We start from the raw sequence: 25,133 nt of genomic DNA, 5'->3' as shown, positions 1-25,133 counted from the left end.
TGACAGTATTCTTCCTATATAAACTTAAGATTCAAATGTATGTATTTTCAGCATCATCTCTTTGCTTAAAAATTTACAGAGCTCTACAGAATAATTATAAGCATAATGTTCAGTTAACATTAACTGAACATTTTTAAAGTGGCAAGCACAGTTCTTTCTTCTGATAGTTTATGATTATTCTCAGCTGTTATGATCCTTTTGTGAAGAATAAGCATATCACTTTCTTTTTTTTGACAAGGTTTGAATTCTTTTATTAAATAAGTTTTTTATTGTGAAAATACTATACAGAGGGGTTACAGTTACATGAGTAAGGTAATGAGTTCATTTCCTATTGAGCATTGATGCCTCCTCCTTTGTTTTTCCCCTACTATCCCTTCCTTCCCCACCTCCTCAACTGCTCCCTCCCCAACGCCCCCCCCCCTTGAAGTTGTAAAGTTCATTTTCAACATAGTGTTTAGTATATCTCATTGTTACAATGGGTCAACCTGTATCCCTATTTAAACATTTTGTTTTTTCCCTTCTCCTCCCAAAATTAGAAAAATGTATATACAAGATGCAGGACACCGAATCAAATACAGGGAAAACAGGGGTTATACGGTGGGGGAGGAACATACAAAAGAAACAAAAAAATCATATAGTACATTATAAATACATTAAAAACAATAGCAAGCAAGGAAAAAAATTGTGTTCCTATCTTGGGGTTCATTTTATTTAACATCCTCTTACTTGGTCATATGTACATAGCTTTTGACCTTTTCTGCTTGTCCTAAACTTATACTAGTTACTACAAATAAGGGAAACCATGGGGCCTATGTTTCTTTGGGCCTAGATTACTTCATTTAATATATTTTTTTCCAAGTCTCTCCATTTCCTAACAAATGGGGTGATGCCAGTCTTTCTGATGGAGGTATAGAATTCCATTGTGTGTATATATATATATATATATATATATATATATATATAATATATGTACATGTATATGTATATATATGTTTATCACAACTTCTTGATCCATTCATCTACATATCACTCTTTTATCAGGGAGAGACATTACATACTGAGGCAGGGGATGTTTTTGCCTAAATTTACTGAGTCACTCAATTGCAAACCATTGTATAGTCAGGGCTCTCACCCTTATATTTCACTTGCATGACTTACATGTTTATAAAACTTCAAGGCACTATGCCATCCAGCCGTGTATTTTTAGGGATACTCCCACTCACTTGGAGTACTGTTTGCTTTACTTGCAAATAGGGAGGGCTTTGGTGGCTTGAATAAGTACTTCGGAGAGAAAATTATTTTTGTATTTCTAGGTAATCTTGTACCTTGACACCTGCATTTCTTCATTTGTCAGGTAGTTACCAATGATGGTCTTGTCTGTCAAAACTTTAACAAATATCCAATACAGAATACATTATAAATCATGTACATTTAGGTATGGGCATGACCCTTTGTCAGTATTGTCTTCAAGAGCTCACAGTGTTATTTTGGCTCCCTGCTGTGATTTAAGCAAGGAGTCTTTTTCAGTGTAAGAAAGCTACCCAGTTCCATTGTTCTTATATAAAGTTCAATTTGACAGTGGTGTGTGTGTGTGTGTGTGTGTGTATGCGCATGTGTGTGTGTGTGTGTGTGTGTGTGTGTGTGTACTGGGACTTGAATTAAGTGCCTCAAGCTCTTGCTTGGGCTTTCACTGAAGATTGGTACTCTACAAGTTGAGCCACATCTCCATTTCTGGATTTTTGCTGGTTAATTAGAGATACGAGTCTCACAGACTTGTCTGTCTGATCTGGCTTTAAACTGCTATCCTCAGATCGATTATCACTATGAAAAGCAAACAAAACGTGAAGAGGTAAAACAGAGTCCTTGCTTTCAAGGAAAGGTGTGAGGATGTGAGGGCGATCTGGCTGCACCATCTGTCAACCCATTGTTCGCCAGGGATGATTAGGCTGATCTGGCTTGGCTCCTGTTCCCTTCCTCCCTCACTGCTCCATGTGCATTCCTCCCACAGCTGCTTGCTCTGTCGAAGAGGACGACCATCCCCGATAGAGGAGGACTGGTCTTTGGTCAAGGGAATAAGAGTAGCTGTGCTCCCCTGCCAGAACCTTCAAACAAGCTCTTAAGGAAAGGTGTCATCATCATGACATCCATCTTTTGTGAGGCAGTGGGGGAGGGGGATCCTAAAGCTTTAACTGAGAGCCTGAGCACTATCTGTCAGTGTTTTTGCTCAAGGATAGTGCACTACCACTTGAGACACAACCTATTTGCAGCTTTTGGTGGTTAGTTGGTGGTTAATTGGAGATAAAGAGTCTCAAGGACTTTCCAGCTGGGGCTGGCTTCAAACCAACACCCTAAGATCTCAATCTCTTAAGTAGCTATGATTATAGGCATATACCACTATGACATCAATTCTTTAAATAAATATTCATTATTTTCATTTTTCCCTCTTAGTAGGGGGGAACACAAAACATAAAAGACCTCATAGAGAAAGTGGCCTTCTTTTACTAAATGAGATATTTGCAGTAGCATTTACATCCTGAGCAATGGGTATGAGTTTGTGGGTGGGCAAAGGAAGTGAATGGAATGCTTCAAGACAGAATTGTATGTGGAGGAATGCAGCACAGTGGCACAGCCTGTCCAGGAAGGGACCAGTAAATTGCCAAACCCAAGAAATAATACCAAGAGATAAAACAAACAATACTGATCATAAAGAACTATTTAAAGAGAGGTAACTAAAGTTTTATCCCTACAACATGAGGAAGTACCAAATTCTCACCAATGTGATCCTTCTCTTCTCTGAATGTAGGGCTACTTGCTCACATATCTTTGAGAAATTATGAATATAATAATTTTGTAATACCTTGACTCAACATAGGAGTGCATATAGAAACATATAAGTTTGAGTTTTGTGACACTACATTTTTATTTATCTAAAAGAAAGATGAGAGACACTGTAACTCTCATGTGAAACTCATTGGGAGTTGTGGCCATTTATCATACCTAGTTTTGCTTGCTTTAAAGATTTGTTCATTGAAAAAAAAAAAAAGGTTTGTTCATTGTAGAAGTTATTTGTAACAAAACAGATAGCCAGTAGAACTAAACTTTTTTAACTTCTTTCCATTCCTACTGCCAATTTTAGGCCTTTACTAACTCTTCATATTAATTTGTTATCACCCAATTGGATCTTTTCCTTATCTTCTTCTTTTATATTTTTTGTCTGTGGTGGGGCTTGAACTCTGGGCTTGGGCATTGTCTCTGTGCTCTTCAGCTCAAGGCAAGCACTCTACTGCTTGAGCAACAACGCCACTTCCAGATTTCTAGTGGTTTATTGGAGATAAGAGTTTCATAGATTTTCCTGCCCGGGTTGGCTTTGAACCATGAACCTCAGATCTCAACCTCCTGAGTATAGCTAGGATTATAGGCATGAGCCACTAGTGCCCAGCCTGGATCTTCTCCTTATCTTCAGTACCCTACACTACATCTCTCTGTGTAGGCATGCCCACTGCAGATACACACACACAAACCCACACACACACATACACACACACACACATGCACTCTACTCTTTACACTGAAATCAGAGCAAAGTTTCTACAGTAACATTTGGTATCTCTGCTGCCTAGAGCAATGTTTCTCTGCTTTTAAAATTCATGACTCAGAATACAAACATGTTATATCTCATTTTAGTGTCTATATTTGAAATAAATCACCCATAAAGGAAAAAAAAAGACATCGCAACATTTTCTGTGGCTTGCTACTCTATTCTCTTTTTCTTTGTCTTTTGAAATGTTATACAAGAGCTCGTCTTCCTCTTCTCAAGAATCACCAGGCAATGTGGGAGTGAGCATGATGTTTGAAATGTGAGGCTTAAGCACTTGGTAGTGAATATAAGAAATTAATATTATGACACTTGGAAGTGCTTTCTGGTAGTATTGAAATATGAATAATGTACAAACAGAATGGCTCTTGGTAAAGAATTAGCCTATGAATTCTGACCAGAAGATAAATGGCTAAAAAATTTATGGCTAGAACAGGGTAACAGTGGCTCACGTGTCATCCTAGCTGCTCAATAAGCTGAGATCTGATATTTGAGGTGTGAATCCAAGCATGTGAGATTCTTTTCCCCAATTATTCACCAAAAAGCTGGAAATGAAACTGTGGCTCAAGTGATAGAGCAAATATCCTTGAGTAAATAAGATCAGGGATAGCATGTAGGCCTCAAGTTCAGCCCCAGACTAGCACCCTCCCCCCAAAAATAGTACATGGATAAAAAATCTAAACAATATAGTACAGAAATCAGGGAATATAATTTACAAAGCAATATTTAGTTTTAGAATTATTGCAGTTTAATACAAAAATATAAAATATGAAGAGAACAAATATTCATCTGATTAATCGTGTAGCAATCATTAGACTAAATATTTTATATAAATTTTCTCTTTTCTTTCTTATAATGAGACTATACATAATCATTTTTCCCATTATATACACAGAAAACTAAAAATTGAGTTTAAGAAACTTCCAATATATTTAATCATAAGTTGGAGAGTCAGGAGAGTGTGGATCAGAATTCAGATTGGATTAGATTTCAATGTCCTGATTTTTTCCAAATATACTACAGTTGCCAACACACACACACACACACACACACACACACACACACACACACACACACACACACACACACCACAGCATAGAATAGAAACTGGAAGAACCATGCATTCTGTGTCTGGGCTGTCATCTGCAAAAACCAATAAAAGGTCAATATTTGCTCAAATTATAAAGATATGTTTATCCCAATCATTTATAAATGGCTGGTTCTCAACTCATTGGCTATGTTATCAGCCAGCTGGTCAGTGGCCAATATTAGCTATTATTTAATCAGATATTTTTCTAGATTTCAGTGAGCAGATGGCTGACATATAGAGATTTTAGGAAAGCCTGTGTTGACCCATGTGGAATGAGAAGGATTTTCTGAATGTGTATGATTGATGGAGCTCTACTTTAAGATCATGGTTTCCAGAGTAACCAAGATTTTCACTGCAATTTGCATCTACTCAATGCAGGATTATGATTAGCTATTGGAAGTTTAGTTCTATTGTATTCAAAAAAGAATAGATATCTACTGAGAAAGGCACAGTTCTAGAAAAAAAAATCCCCAACTCTGGTGAGAACTAAATTGAAAGAAAAACTTTCCTTAAAATGTGCTGCGGTATTTTCACAATAAAAAATGTGCTGCTGTTTGTTCTTCTTTGTTTTAATACATTATGAACCTAAGTTAATGTGTGGTGTGTGTGTGTGTGTGTGTGTGTGTGTGTGCGTTGTACAGTGATGATAGATGGTAACTGAAGAAAGGGGTCTGGAGAAGTAGGATTGAATTTAGGATTGGGTTTTAAGTAAAATTTTAATTTTTAAAAGATTTGTTTTACTTATTAGTTTTTTCTAAAGCATTCTTTTTCTTGTTTTTTTTTTTTTCCTTTTTTTTTCTTTTTGGTCCGGTCGTGGGACCTGAACTCTGGGTCTGGGTGCTGTCCCTCAGCTCTTCAGCTCAAGACTAGGGCTCTACCACTGGAGCCACGGCACCACTTCTGCTTATGTGGTGCTGAGGAATTGAACCCAGGGCCTCAGGCATGCAAGGCGAGCGCTCTACCACTGAACCACCTTCCCAACCCTCTAAAGCATTCTAAAGGGTACTACCTATTACTTTCAGCTCTTTATAATTCTAGAAATTTCTATTTTTTTCTCCAGGAATCTCTCAATTTCTACCTTTCTGATAAATGTTGTATATCTGATTCAGTTAATTTATGAAGGACCACTCATAGTCCTACATGTTTCATAGCTTTGTCTTGTTTGAATTTAGATCTCATCCAGTGGGACACTTTTCAGCATGAACCTCAGGCCTCCTGCTAAAAGTAGAAGCAGCCTGTGTATCTTAATACTTGCCTATTCAAGCTTTTCTTCATCTGGCTAACTAAACTCTTAGTGCTATCATGGACACCCTGAGCTATGATTAACAAGAGCTCCCACTGCTCTTTGTTTCTTGAGGATACCTCTTATAGCCCATGTTAAAATTGACATTCCTGGTCATGTTGAAGGAAACCCATGGAAGGAAAGCAGGTTTTATTTTTTGTTTTTGTTTTTAGAATGGTTGAATGAGAGCAGAGCATTGTGGTAAAAAAAAAAATAAAAACATGAATATAGTAAAGATAATAACCTGATAGATTTGAGACTACCAAACAAGAATCAAGTTGTGAGAAAGAATAAATGATAGTGAACATATAGCTGAAATATATTTAAAAAGGAAAAGATGTGGCTTATGTCATTCATCATCAGTTTAGCAGATGTGTTGAATATATCTGTGGTCTCAGATATAAAATGTGAAAATGAAAAAACATACAAGTTCACCATGACCTCGTCTCTGTTCTCATGTCATTAACATATATTCTCTCTGGCATATAAGAATTGTTCCATCATGGAGGAACTAGATTCAAGAATGGAACTGTGAAACAATAAAGCAAAGCAGTCTGATGGAACAAAATATTACTGATCCTGACCCAGGAATCAAAACAAAACAAAAATCAGAGGCCCTATGAGAAGAGAGAAACACAGAGAAGGGTATTGCAGAGCTGCTGAATTTGAGCTAATTGAGAAATGTCCATGGGAAGGTTGTATTAACATTCCAAGAATAGGAGAAAAGGTGTCTATGGCTTTGTTGTTATCTTTCTTGGGTTTATTTGTGATGTAACCCTGGTGGAACCATTTAGGAAGGGAAGGTTACAAACTGTACATCAGAGCTTTTCTAACATCTGAAATGGAATTTCTTTGAAAGCCAGAAGAGTCTTCTAGAACCCTGTTGTCAATTTTTTCACAGTATTGAGTGTTCCTGTATCTGGCTCTAGTGCTATCCATCACCACTTACTACCTCATTGTAGTGAGGGGAACTGTGCCATCTTCTTATTTCAGTGACTTTCTAGAATCATTTCCACTGTCTCTATAGATAGGCAGAAACTCTGACTCCTAGGTCTTGCTCAATGAAAGTGTGCCAATAGAATAGATGAATAGGAACACTGTTATTACACAGTTGAGAACCCTGAAATACAAAAAAATGTGAAATGATAGTAATTCAAGTTACAGGTAGAAGAGGGCCCAGAATCCCTGGATCTCAGGCTGATTGTCTTTTCATGTCTATAACATAGAAGCAAACATAGAAGCTTTTTAATTCATTTTTGTTTTTATTTTGTTATGGCTAGGGTGTAAAGGACTGAATGAGAGTCTCATCCATGATAACAACACAATTTCCACTGCGCACACCTTCAACCCCATCCTTTTCTCTGAATAAAGAAGAAAGCCCCAAGTTTGTCTTTGTTAAATTTTTTGTTTTTATTGTAAAAATAGTGTACAGAGGGGTTACAATTACATGAGTAAGATAATGAGTACTTTCCTATCAGCATTGTTACTACCTCCTCCTTTGTTTTTTCCCTACCACCTCCCCAACTCCCTCCTCCTCCCCCCCATCAAGTTGTAAAGTTTGTTTTTAACATAGTATCTTGTACCTCTCATTGTTATGAGTCAAGTTGTAACCTTGTTTCAGCATTTTGTTATTTCTCTTCCTCTCCCCAAATTAGAAAAATATAAATACAATATGCAGAGTTGTTAAGCTATGAACAAAGAGGTTACAGTTACATAATGTAAAAGGTACATTTATTGTCAAACATTATTACCCCCCTCATTTTTCTCCCACTATACCTCCACCTCATTCCTCCCCTCCTGCCATGTTGTAAAATTCATTTCCAACATGTTGTCTTGTGAGTATGGCTGTTGCATTGGTTCACCCTTCGTCCTTTGTTTCTCCATTTTGTTATTCCCCATCCCTTCCCCAAATCAGATAAAGGTATATATATAAGACATAGGTTACCAGAATCAAAAACAGTGATGACAGGTGATAGACAAAAGGGGAAAAAGAACAAAAGAAAAAATAAAGTTTCACACAGTACAGTACATTAACACCAGCAAAGAAAAAAAACCCCAAAAACCTCTTGATTCATATCTTGGAGTTCATTTCAATTAGCATCAGTTTGACATTTTGTATTCAGAGTTTATGGTTGACTTTGACTTTATCTTGTTTTCCCATAATGAAGATGCTAATTATAACTAGCAGATCGTCAGAATGCACACATTGTAACAATTTAGCAATGGGTGTAAGGATAGAGAAGGTGGGGGTATTCTTCATAGTTCAGTTTAAAGGCTATTTTATGGTCTGCTCATTAACAAATAATTAATCTTGAAATTTCATATTAGAGAAGGGGGAAAGGGTCAGACTCAAGAGGAATATGGTAGTATTTATTTTGGCTATTTGCTGAGTAGAATTGTTGGTAACAAGGGAAAAAAATAAATGAAGCTAAAAGTGTGAGTTATCTCTTCTAAGGACTGTTGTAGACACTCTACAAAATGTGTGCTTTATGTCTTTTAAACAAAATAGGCCATTAAGCAGCAATTCTAAGAGGAACTTTATCTCACCTATAAATACAAGTGAACCTTTTAAGCTCCAAATCCCCAAATGAAGACAATTTACAATGATGATCAAGATGATGCATACAATTTCACACCAGGACCATTTGTAACTCTACTGGTATTTTAATAATAATGAATAAAAATATATGTTGCTAACAAAAATGTTACTTAAAGTCAAATCATCTTAAGGAGTCAATGTTAATTTCTTTGAAGCTGTGTAAATACCAATTTACTGAGAATTTTTTGTACCTTTACTATGAAATTAATGTAAAAGAAGACCTTTAACATTTAACCGAACACATGTGTTAGAAAGCAAATTATCATCATTTCTACAGATTGAAAATATCTAAGTGCTTGGGAAGTCAAACAAATGTTCATAAAGAAACCCATTAGTTTCTTCATTTACTCCTTAACAATATCTTTTGTTCTTGCTTTATATTTATTTGTCCTTGGAAACTAATGCATTAGGAGAACACGTTGAAGGGAAAGATAAAAAGGAAAAATGATTGTGTGTGTGTGTGTGTGTGTGTGTGTGTGTGTGTGTGTGTGTGTGTGTGTGTGCCAATCCTGGGACTTGAAATCAGGGCCTGGGTCTTGGCCCTAAGCTTTTATGATTGAGGTTCTACAGTTTGAGCCCCAGCACCACTTCTAGCTTTTTAATGGTTAATTGGAAATAAGAGTCTCATGGACTTTTCTGCCCAGGCTGGCTTCTAACCACAATCCTCAGATCTCAGCCTCTTGAGTAGCTATGATTACAGGTGTGAGCCAACAGCACACAACCAGATTCAAATATTTTTTGAAAGTTATCTATATTCTGTCAACGCTTTCTGCTGCTCAAGAAATGCAACTACACCTTAAATTAAATGGTGCCTAAAAACAAAGTTGTATGTAGGATAATGTCAGGGATGCTTACCTGCCTCTTGCAGAGGTTGTAGCTGAATGGCCCAGAGGTCACCACAGATAATACATCAACCAAGTTTGTGTCCAAGCCATACTGCTGATGAGATGGATGGCCCTGAACATTCCTGTCATCTGCCCAAGTTCTGTTATCCTCATTTGTAAAGTGAAAGGTTAGACCCAACAATTTCAGGTGTTGCTGAGGTTTTGAAATTCTTTTAGTCTATGAATATAAACTTCTTATTTGCATATAGGATTGAAATTCTATAAAGATCTACTCAACTAAATGACCTGAGGTGTTTGGTTGTGTCCAGAACTGTCATTATTTTATCTACATAAGGACAGAACACAGCAAAATGTGGTCTTTGTTACAAAAGAAAATAGTGAAGATGAAACTATGGTTATTTGGTGAAGACTAATGAAGAATTATAAATTATATTTGAATTAAGCATGTTCATTTTATTAATAGCCTTTTAATTTCTTCTGGGTTTGGGGAGAATTAAATTTTAAGAGCTTGTTTTGAAAACATTCTATTGTGCCAGCACATCAGTGAGTGTTGGTTTAATTTTGGAAAGCATGACTTGGAATAATCATGTGGTTTATTTCAAGTTGTTTCACTAGAAGTGGGTAAGAGAAAATCTTGTTTCGTTTCTAACCACGTTTTCCCTTAAACTTAAAACACTTTCTTTGGTACCTACAGTCCTAGCATTTCAGGGGCTGAGACAAGAGGATAGTGACTTGGAGTTAGCCTGGGATGTTTAGTAAGATCTTCTCTCAAAATTAAAGGAAAAAGAAAAAGAATCAAGTAAACAACAAAACCCCTTGTTTTGCTGCATTAGGTTTCTTCACTATTTCAGTTCTTTCAAAGATCCACATACCCAGGGGCTGGGAAGGTGGCTCAGTGGTAGAGTGCTTGCCTTGCATGCCTGAGGCCCTGGGTTCGATTCCTCAGCACCACATAAGCAAAAAGAAAAAAGCCAGAAGTGGTGCTGTGGCTCAAGTGGTGGAGTGCTAGCTAGCCTTGAGCTGAAGAGCTGAGGGACAGCGCCCAGGCCCAGAGTTCAGGCCCCACGACCGGACCAAAAAAAAAAAAAGATCCACATACCCAGTGCAAACACACATCCACACACACACACACACACACACACACACACACACACACACACACACACACACTCCCTCTGAAGGGAGCTGGTTGTAGCTTTTGCCTAGTATAGACTCTGTCAAAAGGCTGAAATGCCTTTGGTGGTTAGCCTGCTGGCTAACCACAACGTGGTATGCTCACATACAGGAAGTCTGTGATTGCAGCAAAGCATATGGTCTTCCCTTTCCTTCCTTCCCAGCCTTGGTCTAGGTGTGATGTGGAGACAGCCACCATGAGGCCACCCAACCATAAACAGATCTCAGCCCTGAGATTTCATCCTCACATGCTTGTCTTCATCTATTTCATTCCACTCTGCTTTGTCTTTCTCTGCTCACCTGACCCATTGTGAATGTTTAGTTTAAAAGGGCCCATCTGTGATGTTACTTCCTGGGTTAATTATTAAAATAGTTATTCTCGGTTTTAGCAGATATCATCATCAGCTCATGTACTGCATCTTCTTCTCATTTGGGACTTCACGCTTTATAAGGAGAGTTACTCTTCCCAGTCTATTCTCTTTCCTCTGGAAAATGATTCCATGGCTGGTTATGATAAACATGATTCTTATTTTGAATATAATAAAGCTGAGTTCATTTGAATGTATGATATCTAGACACTGGTTCAAGAGAAGAAATAGATCTATGGGGGAACAGGGTCAAACTCTCCACTCTTAGCAACTTTTTGACTATGTCAGGCTATCCCATTATTACCAAGCAAAATGAAAGTTAAGTACTTTCTCACATAGACTGGATCATTTCTGTTTTAAGATGAGAAAACATGCTCAAAGCAGATCATTTTTGTATTTTTGTGGCAAAGCTTGAACTCCCAATGACCAAGAGTAATTGGAAAAGAAGCTCATCTACTCTGCTTGAGACTGAATTGAGATGATCAAGGTTGTTCACTTGACTAGAGATGGCAAAGGAATCTACCATTCTGCCGTAGATGGAGAGGAAGATTATCTTTTGTAGAATCTGATTTCCAATTTTCCCATTTTTTTCTTATTTTTATATTTTCAACTTGATTTTTTATTTTTAATAATTATACAAAGATATTTCAATTCAATGTTAATTTATGAATGTGGTGCATCTTGATGAATGTCCCAACCAAGCCTCCCTCCTCTCCCAACCCCACTTCCTTCAAGTTACCTAGTTCCATTTTCATGTACATACATTGGACATTATGACTATATTTGCCTACCCTGTGTCCTTCTCTTCATCTACCGACCCCCTTTGCAGGGATAAAAAAGTTCAGGTAAGTCCTCCAAAAGCTATTGTTTAAATGGACAGGGCCTATGAGAACAGGCATCCTAAAAGATCTCCTCTAGGCCTTTTCACTAGCATTGATTTTTTTTTTTAATGGATTTGCTTGTTTTAAAAGTGGAAACTTTGATCCTGGAAGTCAAAGTATAAGTCAGATACCTTTTAAAACAGGAAATGTAAAATAAGAAGCATGGTAGCTGTTGACCTGACTTCTGTATAAATGCAGTTTTCCCTAAAGCCTTTATTTTGTGTACAAAATGTATCCAGCCATGGAATCATTTTCAGGAGGAATGAGAATAGACAAGATAGGTTGAAACACCTTGAAACGTATGACGACCCAAATGAGAAGGGAATGGCAGAGGGCTGGAGGAAAGTTCAAAAAACCCTAGAGAGCAAGGTGCCAATTTTACTAGCAGAGTGAAAATTTTTCACTAAATTACCTTAGTGAAAATTTTCTAACCTTTTCTAGTAGTTAATTTGTTGACAATGGTTTGTGAGCTACTTGAAGTGTGAGATTCTATTGCACTCAGATCTATCCTTAATGCCTTTCTGTTCAGTTAGTAATTTATAAATAGCTGACTAAATTAATTTTAAATAGCTAAGTCACTTCTTTTCTACTATCCAACAATCATTTTAGTAATTTACATGTTATACTCAAACACTACTATAATAAGATGAAAAAAATTGAATTTCAGAGTTGTTTTCTGGATGATGTGTGACTTACATTGACTTGAACTTTCAATAGCGTTGTCCTGCTATAACATATTTATTTGTCAAAACAACTGGCTAACTGTGTAATAAGGCTTAGAGGAAAAATAAGGATAAGACCTAATACTAAAATAAAGCATCAGTGACTCATAGAAGACTGTTAGAACATATAAAAATAATGGCACAGTTTTATACATATGAAACATTTAGGAAGTGCATAAAAATTATGGAAGATGTAGTTCTTTGGCTTAAAAAGATGTACAGTTTGCTTGTCCTGTAAATCTGGGTATCCATAGGAGTGTACATTATTGTGAAGTGATGGAAAGACATTCTTTGAAATGGGAGGATGATTATAAACACAAGTGTAGATGGGTGAAGGCATAATGCAGCTGATTATTTCAATACCATACTGATGTTTGATGATTCCGTGAGTATGTGTCTCTTTATATACATATGTATGTGTCTCTATGTGTTTCTCTGTCTCTGTGGTGGGTCTGTGTATCTATCTGTACCACTGCATGTGTTTGGGTGTGTCTGTGTGTGTTTGAATATTCCTATACGGCTAATTTTCCTACATATAAATAATATGTCTTGTTGCCAAAAAGGTCAGAGCATATATATGTTCTGTATTGTGTTCAACTTCTCTGTGAGTGTGTAAGTGGAGTGATGAATGTGTTCTAAACAGATGCTGGGAGTCATGTTCCTTCCTCAGGAACATGGCAGCCATTCTGTGGTTTCTCTTCCTGAACTGGCCCAGCCACCAATGTAATTTTTATGCTCTTCCTCTTCTATGTTTTTCAGTCAGGATCTGGCTCAGTTTCATGTTTATCAAATCTCTCAAAATATTTTTCAAACATTTGTGGTTGGGAGATTCTCAAAATACATTTTGCCAGTTGATTTTTTAAAATACATTTAATAAACAAGAATTTACTCCCTCTGTCCTTAATTAATTTTTCTGCAATTAGCTGAAATAAGCTCTGTATGAATTTTCTGGGTAAATAAGCATGATCTTATGCAAATATTCTCTAAAAAGATGTTAAATACTTTCTTCCTAAGAGACTTTTGTTCATGAAGTTTACCTTCCATCTGAATGTCAGGTTTTAAGGTTCTTTTGAGTGAGTTATTTTTGCCTTTCTTGAAGTCAGGGTCCCAAAGGATCAGAAGAAGAATGTTGGTATTGTGAGGTTAACTCTTTGGTTGATAGATGGATTCTTTCTATTTTATTTTGATCACTTACCATTCATTTGTTCATCATACCTTTATTAAGACCTAGTATACACCAGGTTCTTTGCTAGAAGCCCACAAAATGTGACATACAGAAGAATACACAAACAAATGAAGTTTTAGATAATATTTAGTAAAACAGTTGTCCTAGTCTGTCATAGAATATCAAAGGCTGGGCAATTTCTGATGAACAGGCATTTCCTGGCTCACATACTTGGAGACTCAGAAGATAATGTAAAGTTGGCAGCATCTAGCAATGCTGTATATCAAATGACAGAAGGTGGAAAGGTGAGAGACTTTACCATCCTCCTGAACATACTTTCATTAAGGCACTAAACATTCCTATAAGCCGGGAAAGTTTAATCTTCATAGTTTAATCATCCCTTAAAGGTTCCATCTCTTAGAATTGTTGCAATAGCAATTATATCAAGACATGACTTTAAGAGGGCACAGAAACTCAAAGGCATAATATACTAAGAGTAAAGGATATGGCTCTCTATGTGAAATGGTTAAGGTACATTAGCTTCAGTTTGAGTGAACAGAACTATAGTGCCATGACCACGTCTCTATTTCATATTCAGACACTATCAAAGAAGCCTTGGAAAGTATACTTACATTTAGGAAAAGACTGGAAGTTCAGTTAGAGAAGTAAACATCAAATTCATGATTGTTCAAGCTAGGACCTGTGGTAGAGTTCTATAATGCTGGCACAGGGGAATTAGAAGTAAAGTGATTATAAGTAGGAAGCCATCCTAGACTACATAGCAAATGATTGTCTCAATACACACACGCACACACACACACACACACCAATTTTATAAAATCTGGAACTACTCTCGATTGCGTCCTAGAGTATGTTGAGAAATTTGTTTTCTAATGAACTACACACAATTGAGAGAAAACAGTCTGAAGTAAGATACTGTCATCACAGGGGTCCATGGGGACTAAGGATAGGAAAATAGTTAAACAATGTCCCCTTCCTAGTATTCTGTCTTCTTCTGATAGACTGAGCACAATAGCAGTAATGTGCAGTTCTACTCAAAGTTAGTTTAAGGAATGGATGAGACAAACTTGGTGAGAATTCTGGTGGCCTCACTTTCCTACTGTCTGAAATTGAACAACCTACCTGTTACCTGTGACCCTCATTTTCTCTACCTGAAAAAGGAAGTTGCTCCTTTGCATGTGGGTTGCTGTGAAAGGTAGATATAATGACACCTTGAAAACATTTGTTCCCAGCCTTAGGCAGCGCTTGTGGATAACTTTATAAATGATGGCTGTAAATGACATGATTTATTTTTTCTGACAAAATCTTCTCTCTCTCTCTATCTCTCTCTCTCTCTCTCTCTCTCTCTCTCTCTCTCTCTCTCTCTCTCTCTCTCTCTCCCCCCCCCCCCATTTCAGACAACTGTGATGACCCGTTAGCATCTCTTCTCTCTCCAATGGCTTTCTCCAGCTCCTCAGATCTCACTGGTACTCCAATCTCAGCTCAACTCAACTGGAGGGTTGGTAAGTTAAGTGGCTAAAATCCTAAGCCATATGATAAAGCAGACAATTCTGAGTGCATGGGAGAGAGTGAACACTTCCATTCATAGATATAGTATCTAACAGTAATGTGTAGAAGGTCATCTGGAAGGAGAAAGGTGTAAATCTAAATTTAAAATGCTTCCAGTGATGTGACATATATTCAAATTATGCTAACTAATGTTTTTACAACCAAAAGATAGTTTTTTTTTCCTATCCTGAGCTTGACCCCAGGACCTCACACATTCTAGACAAGTACTCTACCACAGAGCTATATCTCATCTCGTAAGCTCCTTTTAGACCATCATACAAGGGTAGGTTTCAAAGGGAGAAGGGTAGACAAATGAAGAGAGAAAGTCGGGTTGGTGGGAGAATGCAATCATAAAATTCTAGATGCATTGTACTCATAAACTGACATGTTGAACTGAAATCTCTTTGTACAACTGCTTAAAGATAATAAACATAAGTAAAAACAAAGCATCTGATAGTTGAATTACTGATAATTTATTTATTACCTGCTTTTATATAATTAGAGAAAATAAGTTGCTTGCAATTTTAAAAGATCTCCTAATCTTTTAATGTCTCTATTAACTTCTTTACAGTACATATCCATTGATACATTGGGCAAACTACATTCGTAGATTTTTCAATGCTGACTTATCTTTGCACTCTGGAATATGATTTAGATCACATAGCCATTCACAGCATCATAAAATTAGAAAAAATGCTTTCATACTGAACATATACCGACTTTTCCTTGTCCATATTTTTTACATACTATGGTATATTAGTCATTTATATCATATAAATAACCCAAAATACAGGTATCATAAGTAATCTACTTATATTCTAAACTACAGGGGTAAATGTATGTATATTAAATACAAACTATATATCATTTTACACAAGGGACTTGAGCATGCATGGATATTGGTAACTAAGTAGGTTTTTAGATCCTTATCTGCTGGACTAAAGAGAACATATTGTTCTAAAAGGAAAAGGAAAGTCAACAAGACCTAAACAAAGCGTAAGAATAATAATATATTTTTGAACTACAATTTCCTTTTGCTAAATATTCTGTGCCCCAAATTTTATCAATTATTTTAACTTAGTCCTAACACAGATGTTGTAAGGTAAGAACAATTGCTGCTTGCCCATAAGTTATTGCTACTTGCCCTGTTTTTAAGGGTTTAATAGTGTGTAAAATTTTTGCAGGAAAGAAAGGGAAATGCTTGATTCAAACCTGATTCCTTCGAATCTAGAGATTAAGCTTAAATTCACCATGATATTAAGTTGATACAATAGGACAGGTTGAAGTAGGGTGGAGTACAAAGAGTAACTTAAAAACTAATTAACTAGTGTTCAAATGCTGGGCTATTACACTTAAATACTCTGTGAGTTTCTACAAACCATTCAACTGTTGCCAAACTCAGTGTTTTTAATCTGTCAACTACCCTCAATAATGTCTGCCTACCAGCGTAAGTGCAGAACGAGGTCAGACTGGTATATCCCAAAGATCTTTCCCACCGAAGATTAGAAAAGTGAAATGGAGCATGGAGGCCTATTTTTCTTTTTTCATTTCAGAATGACACACAAATTGGGAAATTTTAACAGTCTCCAGTAGGGATTCCAGGGACAGAACTGGTCTCAATCCCACCCAAACTATTGGAGCAGGAAATTATTACTGCCTCATGGCTCCTTGGCAATTTCTGCCACCGATAAGCTGGGGGTCTGATCACCGGCTAGCTTCCTCCCTAGTGGGTAGTAGACAGTGACTGAGAACAGGTGTGTCTGTTCCAACTTATTATAATTGTCCTGATCCAGCTCATCAGGGAATCTGGGTGCCTCCAGCCTGGACTAGCATGAATGCATACAAAAGGAGACTGACCTCTCTTCTTTCTCTTAACTAGAGCCTAATCTAAATTTGGAAGGCTGAGTGGAAGCTATGGTCATGGAGTTAGGGTTCCTTGGTTGAGATTTCACTTTCTAGCTCAGCATTCAAGGTGCTGACAAGAGTCCCTGCTTTCAGGGGAGAGTACAGTTGAGCTCAGGAAGTGATCAAATATGCAGCTCTAGATAAGAGCTGCAGCTCTAGAGCTGCATACTTGAATCACTTGAACCATTTTACAGGAGAATTACCTGAGCCTATCTCCCAAACACACTGAATTAGATGCCTAAAATGAGGTTCAGGCAAAGATATCGATCAGCTGGATAAATTAAAGCTTTCTAGGGGCTTCCAAAATGCAAAAGGAGTTGTTAAGTAGGACATTGGGTAAATTCATGAATAATAAACACTTCCATGAATTTTGACTTAGCATTTGCTATGTACTAGGCAGCCTGCTAGAATCTTACAACATGATTGGAAAAATCGGTACAGACATGATTGGTAAAGAGTTCATATGAAACTTCATTGACTTACTCATGTAACTGTAAACCCTCTGTACAGCATCTTTACAATAAAATAAAATTAAAGGAAAAAAAAGAGTTCATATGAGAACTGGGTGCTAGTGGCTGATGCCTATAATCCTACTTACTTAGGCAGCTGAGAGGATTACAGGTCAAAGCCAGCCTGGGTAGGAAAGTCCATGAGACTCTTACCTCCAATTAACCACAAGAAAGTCAGAAGTGGTTCTGTGGCTCAAAGTGGTATGTTGCTAGCCTTGAGCAGAAAAGGTCAAGGACAGTGCCCAGGCTCTGAGTCCTAGCCCCACAAGTGACAACAACAACAAAAACAGACAAACAAAACAGTGTTCATATGAAAATGTAAACTTGAAACTGTGATATAATTAACAGCTAACATTTATTATTTTGGAAATAGTGGCATTAATTCTTTTATCTGGATACTATATGTGTATGTGTATAAAATTAGCTATACATATGTATCTTGTATTTATCAGATTACATAGAGGAAATGTGAATATAAGTAAGTAGTTGATCATTTAGACAGCTAAGACTCATACATATATAGGTAGATATGTGAGCAAAAGGCATACAGCATGTATATCCATAAGTACAAGAATATGTGTATATAATTAATGCTCAGCATCTATATGAGATTGATTCCAGGAATCTTACACTATCAAAATCCATGTATCATCTGTCCCTTGTAGAAAATGATATAGGAGTTGCCCATTACCTATGAACATTCTTCTGTACATCTTAAGTCATCTCTAGATTAATTATAATTCTTAATACAATGTAGATGATATATAAATAATTACACTATAGTGTTTGGAAAATAACAAAATAGAAAGATTTATAAATTTTGAGGCCATAAAATAATAATTGTCAAATATTTTAAAATTTCTGTTTATTGAATTAACAAGCATATATGTAGATATATAGTATATCTACATATATATCCCAAGGATAAGAAGAGTGTATGTTACATGTTAATAAGCTTGAAGTAGAATATACATATATGTATATAGATATATTTACATCTACATGCATAGAATATATGCATATACTCTATACAGATATTAATATAAACTATAAAAGAAATTGTGTGATGTTATTATGAACAAATTTTGTCAGTTAGTTGAAGAGAAAGCCTGTAGCAATATTTGATGTTGAAAATTTCACTATAAATAACTAATTATTGTTTTCTTTTCAAACCATACTGTGTCCTCTCTTTTCACTATCAGGGACTAAAAGCAATTATAATACCAACTACTCTTTTCCATATGGATAATTTAAATGTTCCCTTTCTGTTCTATGAGTGCACACATCATAAAAACCATGTTATTTTTGTTATCTGAAGAGATGTCAAAGAGATTGAATATGAGGATGTTATGTCTAGGGCTTCACTCTCCTAGTACGTAAATGGTACCAGAATGCAGCTGAATATCACAACAAAGATTGGTCTTAACAATGGAAATTTTGTGCTACTTTTATTAGTTTTCTTTTTTTCCTCATGGTGCTATTGAAATTAGCAAGTAAAACTTCATATATTTCCAGTATACGGTGTGATGACTTGACACAGGTATACATTGTAAAGTGAGTAGTACAATTGAATTATTTACCAATCTTTAATATCTATAACTTCTCATACTTACTGTGTAAATATTTGTGTATGTCAAGAAAATTATATCTACTATCCTAGCAAACTTCAGTTATACAGTGGGATATTATCAACCAAGGAACCATGATGACTCTTATATTGTCATACTTTATTCTTTTAAATGAAAGATCATATTCTTCTCTTAACATCTCTCCATTTCCCCTGATCCCTGACAACCAGAAAACCACTACTCTCCTTTTTCAGATTCCATATAAGTGAGATTGTAAAAGTCTAATCTTTCTGTGTTTGGCAATTTCATATAAAATAATTCCTACAAGGTGCATGCATATTGTTATTAATACAGGGATTTTTCTAGTTTATGGATGAATGCCATTCCAACATATACTTAAATACCATTCCAACATATACTTCCTTACACAGATATATAGACAAACACAACTCTATTTACATATCCATCAACAGATTCTTGAGTTGTTTCCACATATTGGCCACTGTGAATGCTGCCAACAGTATGGTTGTGCAAACAGTGAATGGAGAGACTGATTTTTGTCCTGTTCATTCACTTGCACAGAAGTAGTATTACTCAATTGTATGGTAAAACTAGTTTTAATTTTTTGAGGAGCTGTGCTATTGTTTCCCATAACTTTTGTACCATTGTACCTTTGTATCAGTATTGCAAAAGGGGAGAAATATAAAGGACGTTGAATACTGTCAAAACAGATGATTTGCAACTATGAAAATGTAATGAGAAAACCTGTGGGGAATGCTTTTGGGGGGAAGAGAAAGGGTAGCAGAGAGTATAACAGGCAGTGAGGCTGATTTCAATACAGAATAAACAAGTGCGGAGAGAGATTCCTCTATACAACTAATATAAGCTAGTACAAATAAAACTAAGTAAAGCCGGGCGCCGGTGGCTCACGCCTGTAATCCTAGCTACTCAGGAGGCTGAGATCTGAGGATCGCGGTTCAAAGCCAGCCCGGGCAGGAGAGACCCTGAGACTCCTATCTCCAATAAACCACCAGAAAACCGGAAGTGGCGCTGTAGCTCAAGTGGTAGAGCGCTCGCCTTGAGCTGAAGAGCTGAGGGACAGTGCCCAGGCCCAGAGTTCAAGCCCCACGACCGACAAAAAAAAAAAAAAAAAAAAAAAACTAAGTAAAATATCAACAATAAAATAGTGGGTAAGGATTCCCTTTTCTCCACATCCTTTCCAATACTTCCGTTATTTTTGTATAGTCATCCTAATAGGTCTGAGGTGATATCACCTTGAAAATTTGATTTTTGTTCCCTTTATGATAAATCACCTTTTGATGTACAATAAATAGCTGTTGTTTGTTTGTAGGGTTTCCTTTATTTTTAAATTGAGTCATGTTGGATTGTACCATTGAATTTTATTTGCTCCTTTCCATTTTAATTGTTTATCTTACAAATATTCTCATTTATTTCATAGTCTCCATTTTTATTTTGATTGTTTCCTATGTTGTACAGAGCTTTTTCTTGAAATTTTTTATTGTGAAAATACCATACAGAGGGGTTACAATTACATGGGCAAGATAATGAGTACATTTCTTATCAAGCATTGTTGCCTCCTCCTTTCTTTCCCCTTCCCATCCCTTCCCATCTCCCAGCCACATGCCCCGCCAAAGTTGTAAAGTTCATTTTTTGACATAACGATTTGTACATCTCATTGTTGCAATGGACCCACCTGTATCCCTAGTTAAATGATTTGTTTTTTCCCTTCCCCTCCACAAATTATACCAACATCAAATACAGTGAAATCAGGGGTTATACCTTGGGGGAGGGACATACAAAGAAACAAAGAAATAATCCTATAAATGTGTTAGAAACAATAGCATGAAAGCAAAAAGCCTTTGAATAGTTATCTTCAGGTTCATTTCACCTAACATCAACTTATCTGATTGTTTCTGCTTGTCTCAGACATATACTAGTTATTGCAAATAAGGGAAACCATGGGACCAATGTTTCTTTGGGCCTGGCTTACTTCACTTAATAGAATTTTTTCCAAGTCTTTCCATTTCCTAACAAATGGGGAAATGTCATTCTTTCTGATGGAGACATAGAAGTCCATTGTGTATATATACCACATTTTCTTGATCCAGCCATCTACTGAGGGACATCTGGGTTGGTTCCATATCTTAACTATGGTAAATAATACTGCAGTATAAACATAGTTGTGCTGGTAGCTTTAGTGTGATCTTGTTTGTGATCATTCAGGTAAATGCCCCAAAGTGGGATTGCTGGGTCATAGGGGAGCTCTATGTGAAGCCTTTTGAGGAACCTCCATACTACTTTCCAAAGTGGTTGAACAAGTTTACACTCCCACCAACAATGAGTAAGGTTCCCCTTCTGTCCATACCCCCTCCAGCATCTGTTGTTATTAGAGTTCTTGATTATAGCCATTCTAACTGGGGTGAGGTGGTATCTCAATGTTGTTTTGATTTGCATTTCTTTTATGGCTAGAGAGGTTGAACATTTCTTCCTCTGTCTCTTGGCCATCCTTCTTTTAAGACTGATAATGGCCAACTTGTTTACTTTCTTTCTTTCCTTTCCTTCCCTTCTCCTTCCTTCCTTCCTTCCTTCCTTCCTTCCTTCCTTCCTTCCTTCCTTCCTTCCTTCCTTCCTTCCTTCCTTCTTTCCTTCTTTCCTTCTTTCCTTCCTTCCTTCCTTCCTTCCTTCCTTCCTTCCTTCCTTCTTTCCTTCCTTCCTTCTTTCCTTCCTTCCTTCCTTCCTTCCTTCCTTCCTTCTTTCCTTCCTTGTTCCCCCCATTTATTGCTTTGTTTTTAATTTCATATCCACCAAAATATTCTCTATTTTGTACAGGCTTGAGATATCACTCTAAATCATGCCTATAAGCATCTAGGTATCTCTCTAGTCTGCTTTTCTCAACACACAAGGATCTAATTCACTGTATTCTGTTTCAGCCCTTTAATATTATTTTTCTTAATAAATTCTGTAGAATCTTTTCTCTGCCAAGGGCCATTTGAGTATTTATGCAAGTATAGGCCATACAAAATTATCCATACAAACACATAACTTCTGACAGTCACAAGAATCATTCATGTTTGTTCCCTCATAAACCTAATTATTTTGTGAGCATTATATGTCTCATGGCCACACTCTGCAAGAACCATTGCAACAGCTCCCTGCATTTTCCTCAGTCATTTCTTTCCTACGTGAAGGAATTGTGAAACTGATCTTATAGTTCTACCACCTAATTCCTAGTGCCTACCATTCTAAACCTGACACATTTTTTTTTTTAATATGAACACTCTCAACTTCTATTCTGTATTTAAAACTATTAAAGATGGTGCTGTGAATGTGGCTTATTGGTAGAGGGCTTGCCTACCATGCATGAAGCCCTACAGAAAAAGCCAGAATTGGCACTGTGACTCAAATAGTAGAGTTCTAGCCTTGAGTAAAAGAAGAGCTCAGGTATAGTGCCCAGGCCCTGAGTTCAAGCCCCAGGGCTGGCCAAAAACAGACAAAAAACAAAATAAAAAACTCTCAAAGAGCAGAGATCAGAATCTAGCTGAACTGAACTTTTTTTTGACATTGGAAATAGCTTACGTAAGCAATAAACACTTGCTAAAGTTTTCAGGAAGTTAAAATTGTAGCTCCCATATAAATATAGAGGAAACACCCCAAAAATTATTCAATTCATTAAAGAGGCAAAGTAAAGTTGTAAAACTTCTTCCAGAAATCCTTTGAAGAACTAAAGGGAAAGAAAAGAGTTTTAAAAATGAAAAACTTGTATGATCTGAAGAGAAACCAGAGTATGTTTAAATGAACTTTACAACTTCAGGGGGTGGAGGTGGGGTGGAGAGAAAGCAGGAGAAAAATGAGGGAAGAGTAACAATGTCCCACAAGAAATGTACTCACTACTTTAGGTAAGTAATTGTAAGCCCTCTATAAAATTGACAATAAAATTAAATTAAAAATAAACATTATAAAAGCAAAAGAAAAGAATTTTAGAATAAAATGCTAGGTAAATACAAAACTTGTATTAATGTAGGTTCTTCAGAGAACCAATAGTATACAGAGATATATAAGGGTAGTTTATCATGAATTTTGGTTTCCCAGATTCAGGTGGGTGAGAAGACCCATAACAACCTTCCTACAAGTTAGAGAACCAAGAAAGCCAGTGGTATGATGTAATGTGAATCACCTGCCTGAGAACTGGGGAAATTAATGGGAAACTGTCAGTCTCAGTCCTGAAAATCTAGGGATGCCATGTAAGACCAGAGTCCAAAGTCTTGGAAGGCAGACATCTTGGTGTATGAAATCAGGAGCAAATAGTTCTTACCTCTGGAAGATATGGCAAGTTCACCTCTGTGCTTTGCTCTCTTTTTATTTCATCTTGTCTTGTAAGGGACTGAATGGTGGTTACTGAATGGTGGAAAGCATTCTTCCTCATTCAGTGCACTGACTCAAAAGCCTATGTATTCTAGGAGCAACCTCACAGATTTTAGCCAGATAACACTACCAGCTTTCTGGATGTCTGTATCAGTCACGTTGGCATTTACCAGTAACCTTTTTTTACATGATTATATAACTTGTGAGGAGTTTTATAACTTTTTAAAAATAATTTTCTCTGTGGGGCCCAAATTAATAAGTTAACACAAAACTTCTTAATATTGGACATCTAATCAATCAGCAAAGAATAAAACCAAGTGACAGGTGCATTCTTCTAGAAAATTAAATAATTACCAAGTCAATTTTTAACAAAATAGCTTAGGATTATTGTATTATATTTTACTTTCATATAATATTCAAGCTTGGCTGCATTTTTCTCTTAACATTCACTTTCTATTCATTTATTTATTTGTCACATGACTTCCAACCTTTTACATACTTGTCAAGGAATTTCTTTATTCCCCTGTACATGAAATTCAAACTGTGAATTTCAAACAGCGATTTTTAGTGCATTACATTTCCTTCTAAAGAATAGAATGCACACTGGCCACTCATCATTACTGAATGAAATTGGAAATCCTTGGGATCACTGCATCCCCTAGTGATCATATAGACCACTTCCATACATTGAACATGGATGGTAAAATATCCTCTTCTTCCAATGTCTACAAGAAATCTAGTATACAAATGTCTGAGGACACTCTAAGAGAATGTGCACAGCTGGTAAATGTGCCCTAGCAGAAACAACGATCATTCCAAAGTGAAAAGGAGAATCCATCAAGACTGTGCTAAGCAATAGTGTCTGAATGAGCCTCCAACTCTGAGTAAAGCAAATTTAACGATAATCTGATCTCTTCAAGGAAGGAAAAAAAAATAACCACCCTTGGAAACAGCTGTTGACCCGAGCTATTTCTGTGCCAGTCAAGATCTGGGCACTGAAGCCCAGGAGAAGGGATTAGGTGCTTAAAGCCTGTCTGTAATAGTCCCCACTCTGCTATCTCATTTGTGGAGAGGATTTGCCAAATGGAATTTTTGTTCTCTTACTCCCACTTTCCCTCAGCCGCCATCCTATCTCACATGGAGGAAATGAAAGGCAAGAAAGAGAACTAATCACTTTTGGAAAATTTGACAAAATAAATTAAGCTGGGGGTCTGATCACCATTAACGTAGGTTGCCAAGCCAGTCTATGTAATGGTGGCTTAGGAAGGATCTGTCTTTATCAAATGTGATTTGTTTTGTGGCAAGAAAGCTTTTGATCTGGACATTAAATCAGCTACAAGAAACCCTGTCAAATGAAGCACAGGAACAGGTGGACAAGCATGAAGCAAGGGCAATCTGTAGGCAAGACTTAGCAAATGAAGGAAAGGATTTACATTATTTTATATGATTAAAACACAAACAAGAACAGATGTGTTTAGT

General features: G+C 36.6%; 1 protein-coding gene across 3 annotated transcripts in view; it reads left to right on the top strand.

Annotated features, from left to right (window-relative positions):
- The window catches only part of Cntnap5 (contactin associated protein family member 5), a 907,059-nt gene that overhangs the window by 192,982 nt on the left and 688,944 nt on the right, over positions 1-25,133 (top strand). For all 3 annotated transcript variants that reach the window (XM_042685183.1, XM_042685182.1, XM_042685181.1), the window contains exon 2: positions 15,139-15,243. In XM_042685183.1, the coding sequence (XP_042541117.1) occupies positions 15,139-15,243 (105 nt within the window). The remainder of the gene's footprint in view (positions 1-15,138; positions 15,244-25,133) is intronic.

This window comes from Dipodomys spectabilis, unplaced genomic scaffold (assembly GCF_019054845.1).
Source record: "Dipodomys spectabilis isolate Male_0828 unplaced genomic scaffold, ASM1905484v1 ptg000094l, whole genome shotgun sequence".
Classification (NCBI taxonomy): domain Eukaryota; kingdom Metazoa; phylum Chordata; class Mammalia; order Rodentia; family Heteromyidae; genus Dipodomys; species Dipodomys spectabilis.
Note: the sequence above shows the minus strand (reverse complement) of the source record. Positions and strands in the feature narration are given on the sequence as shown.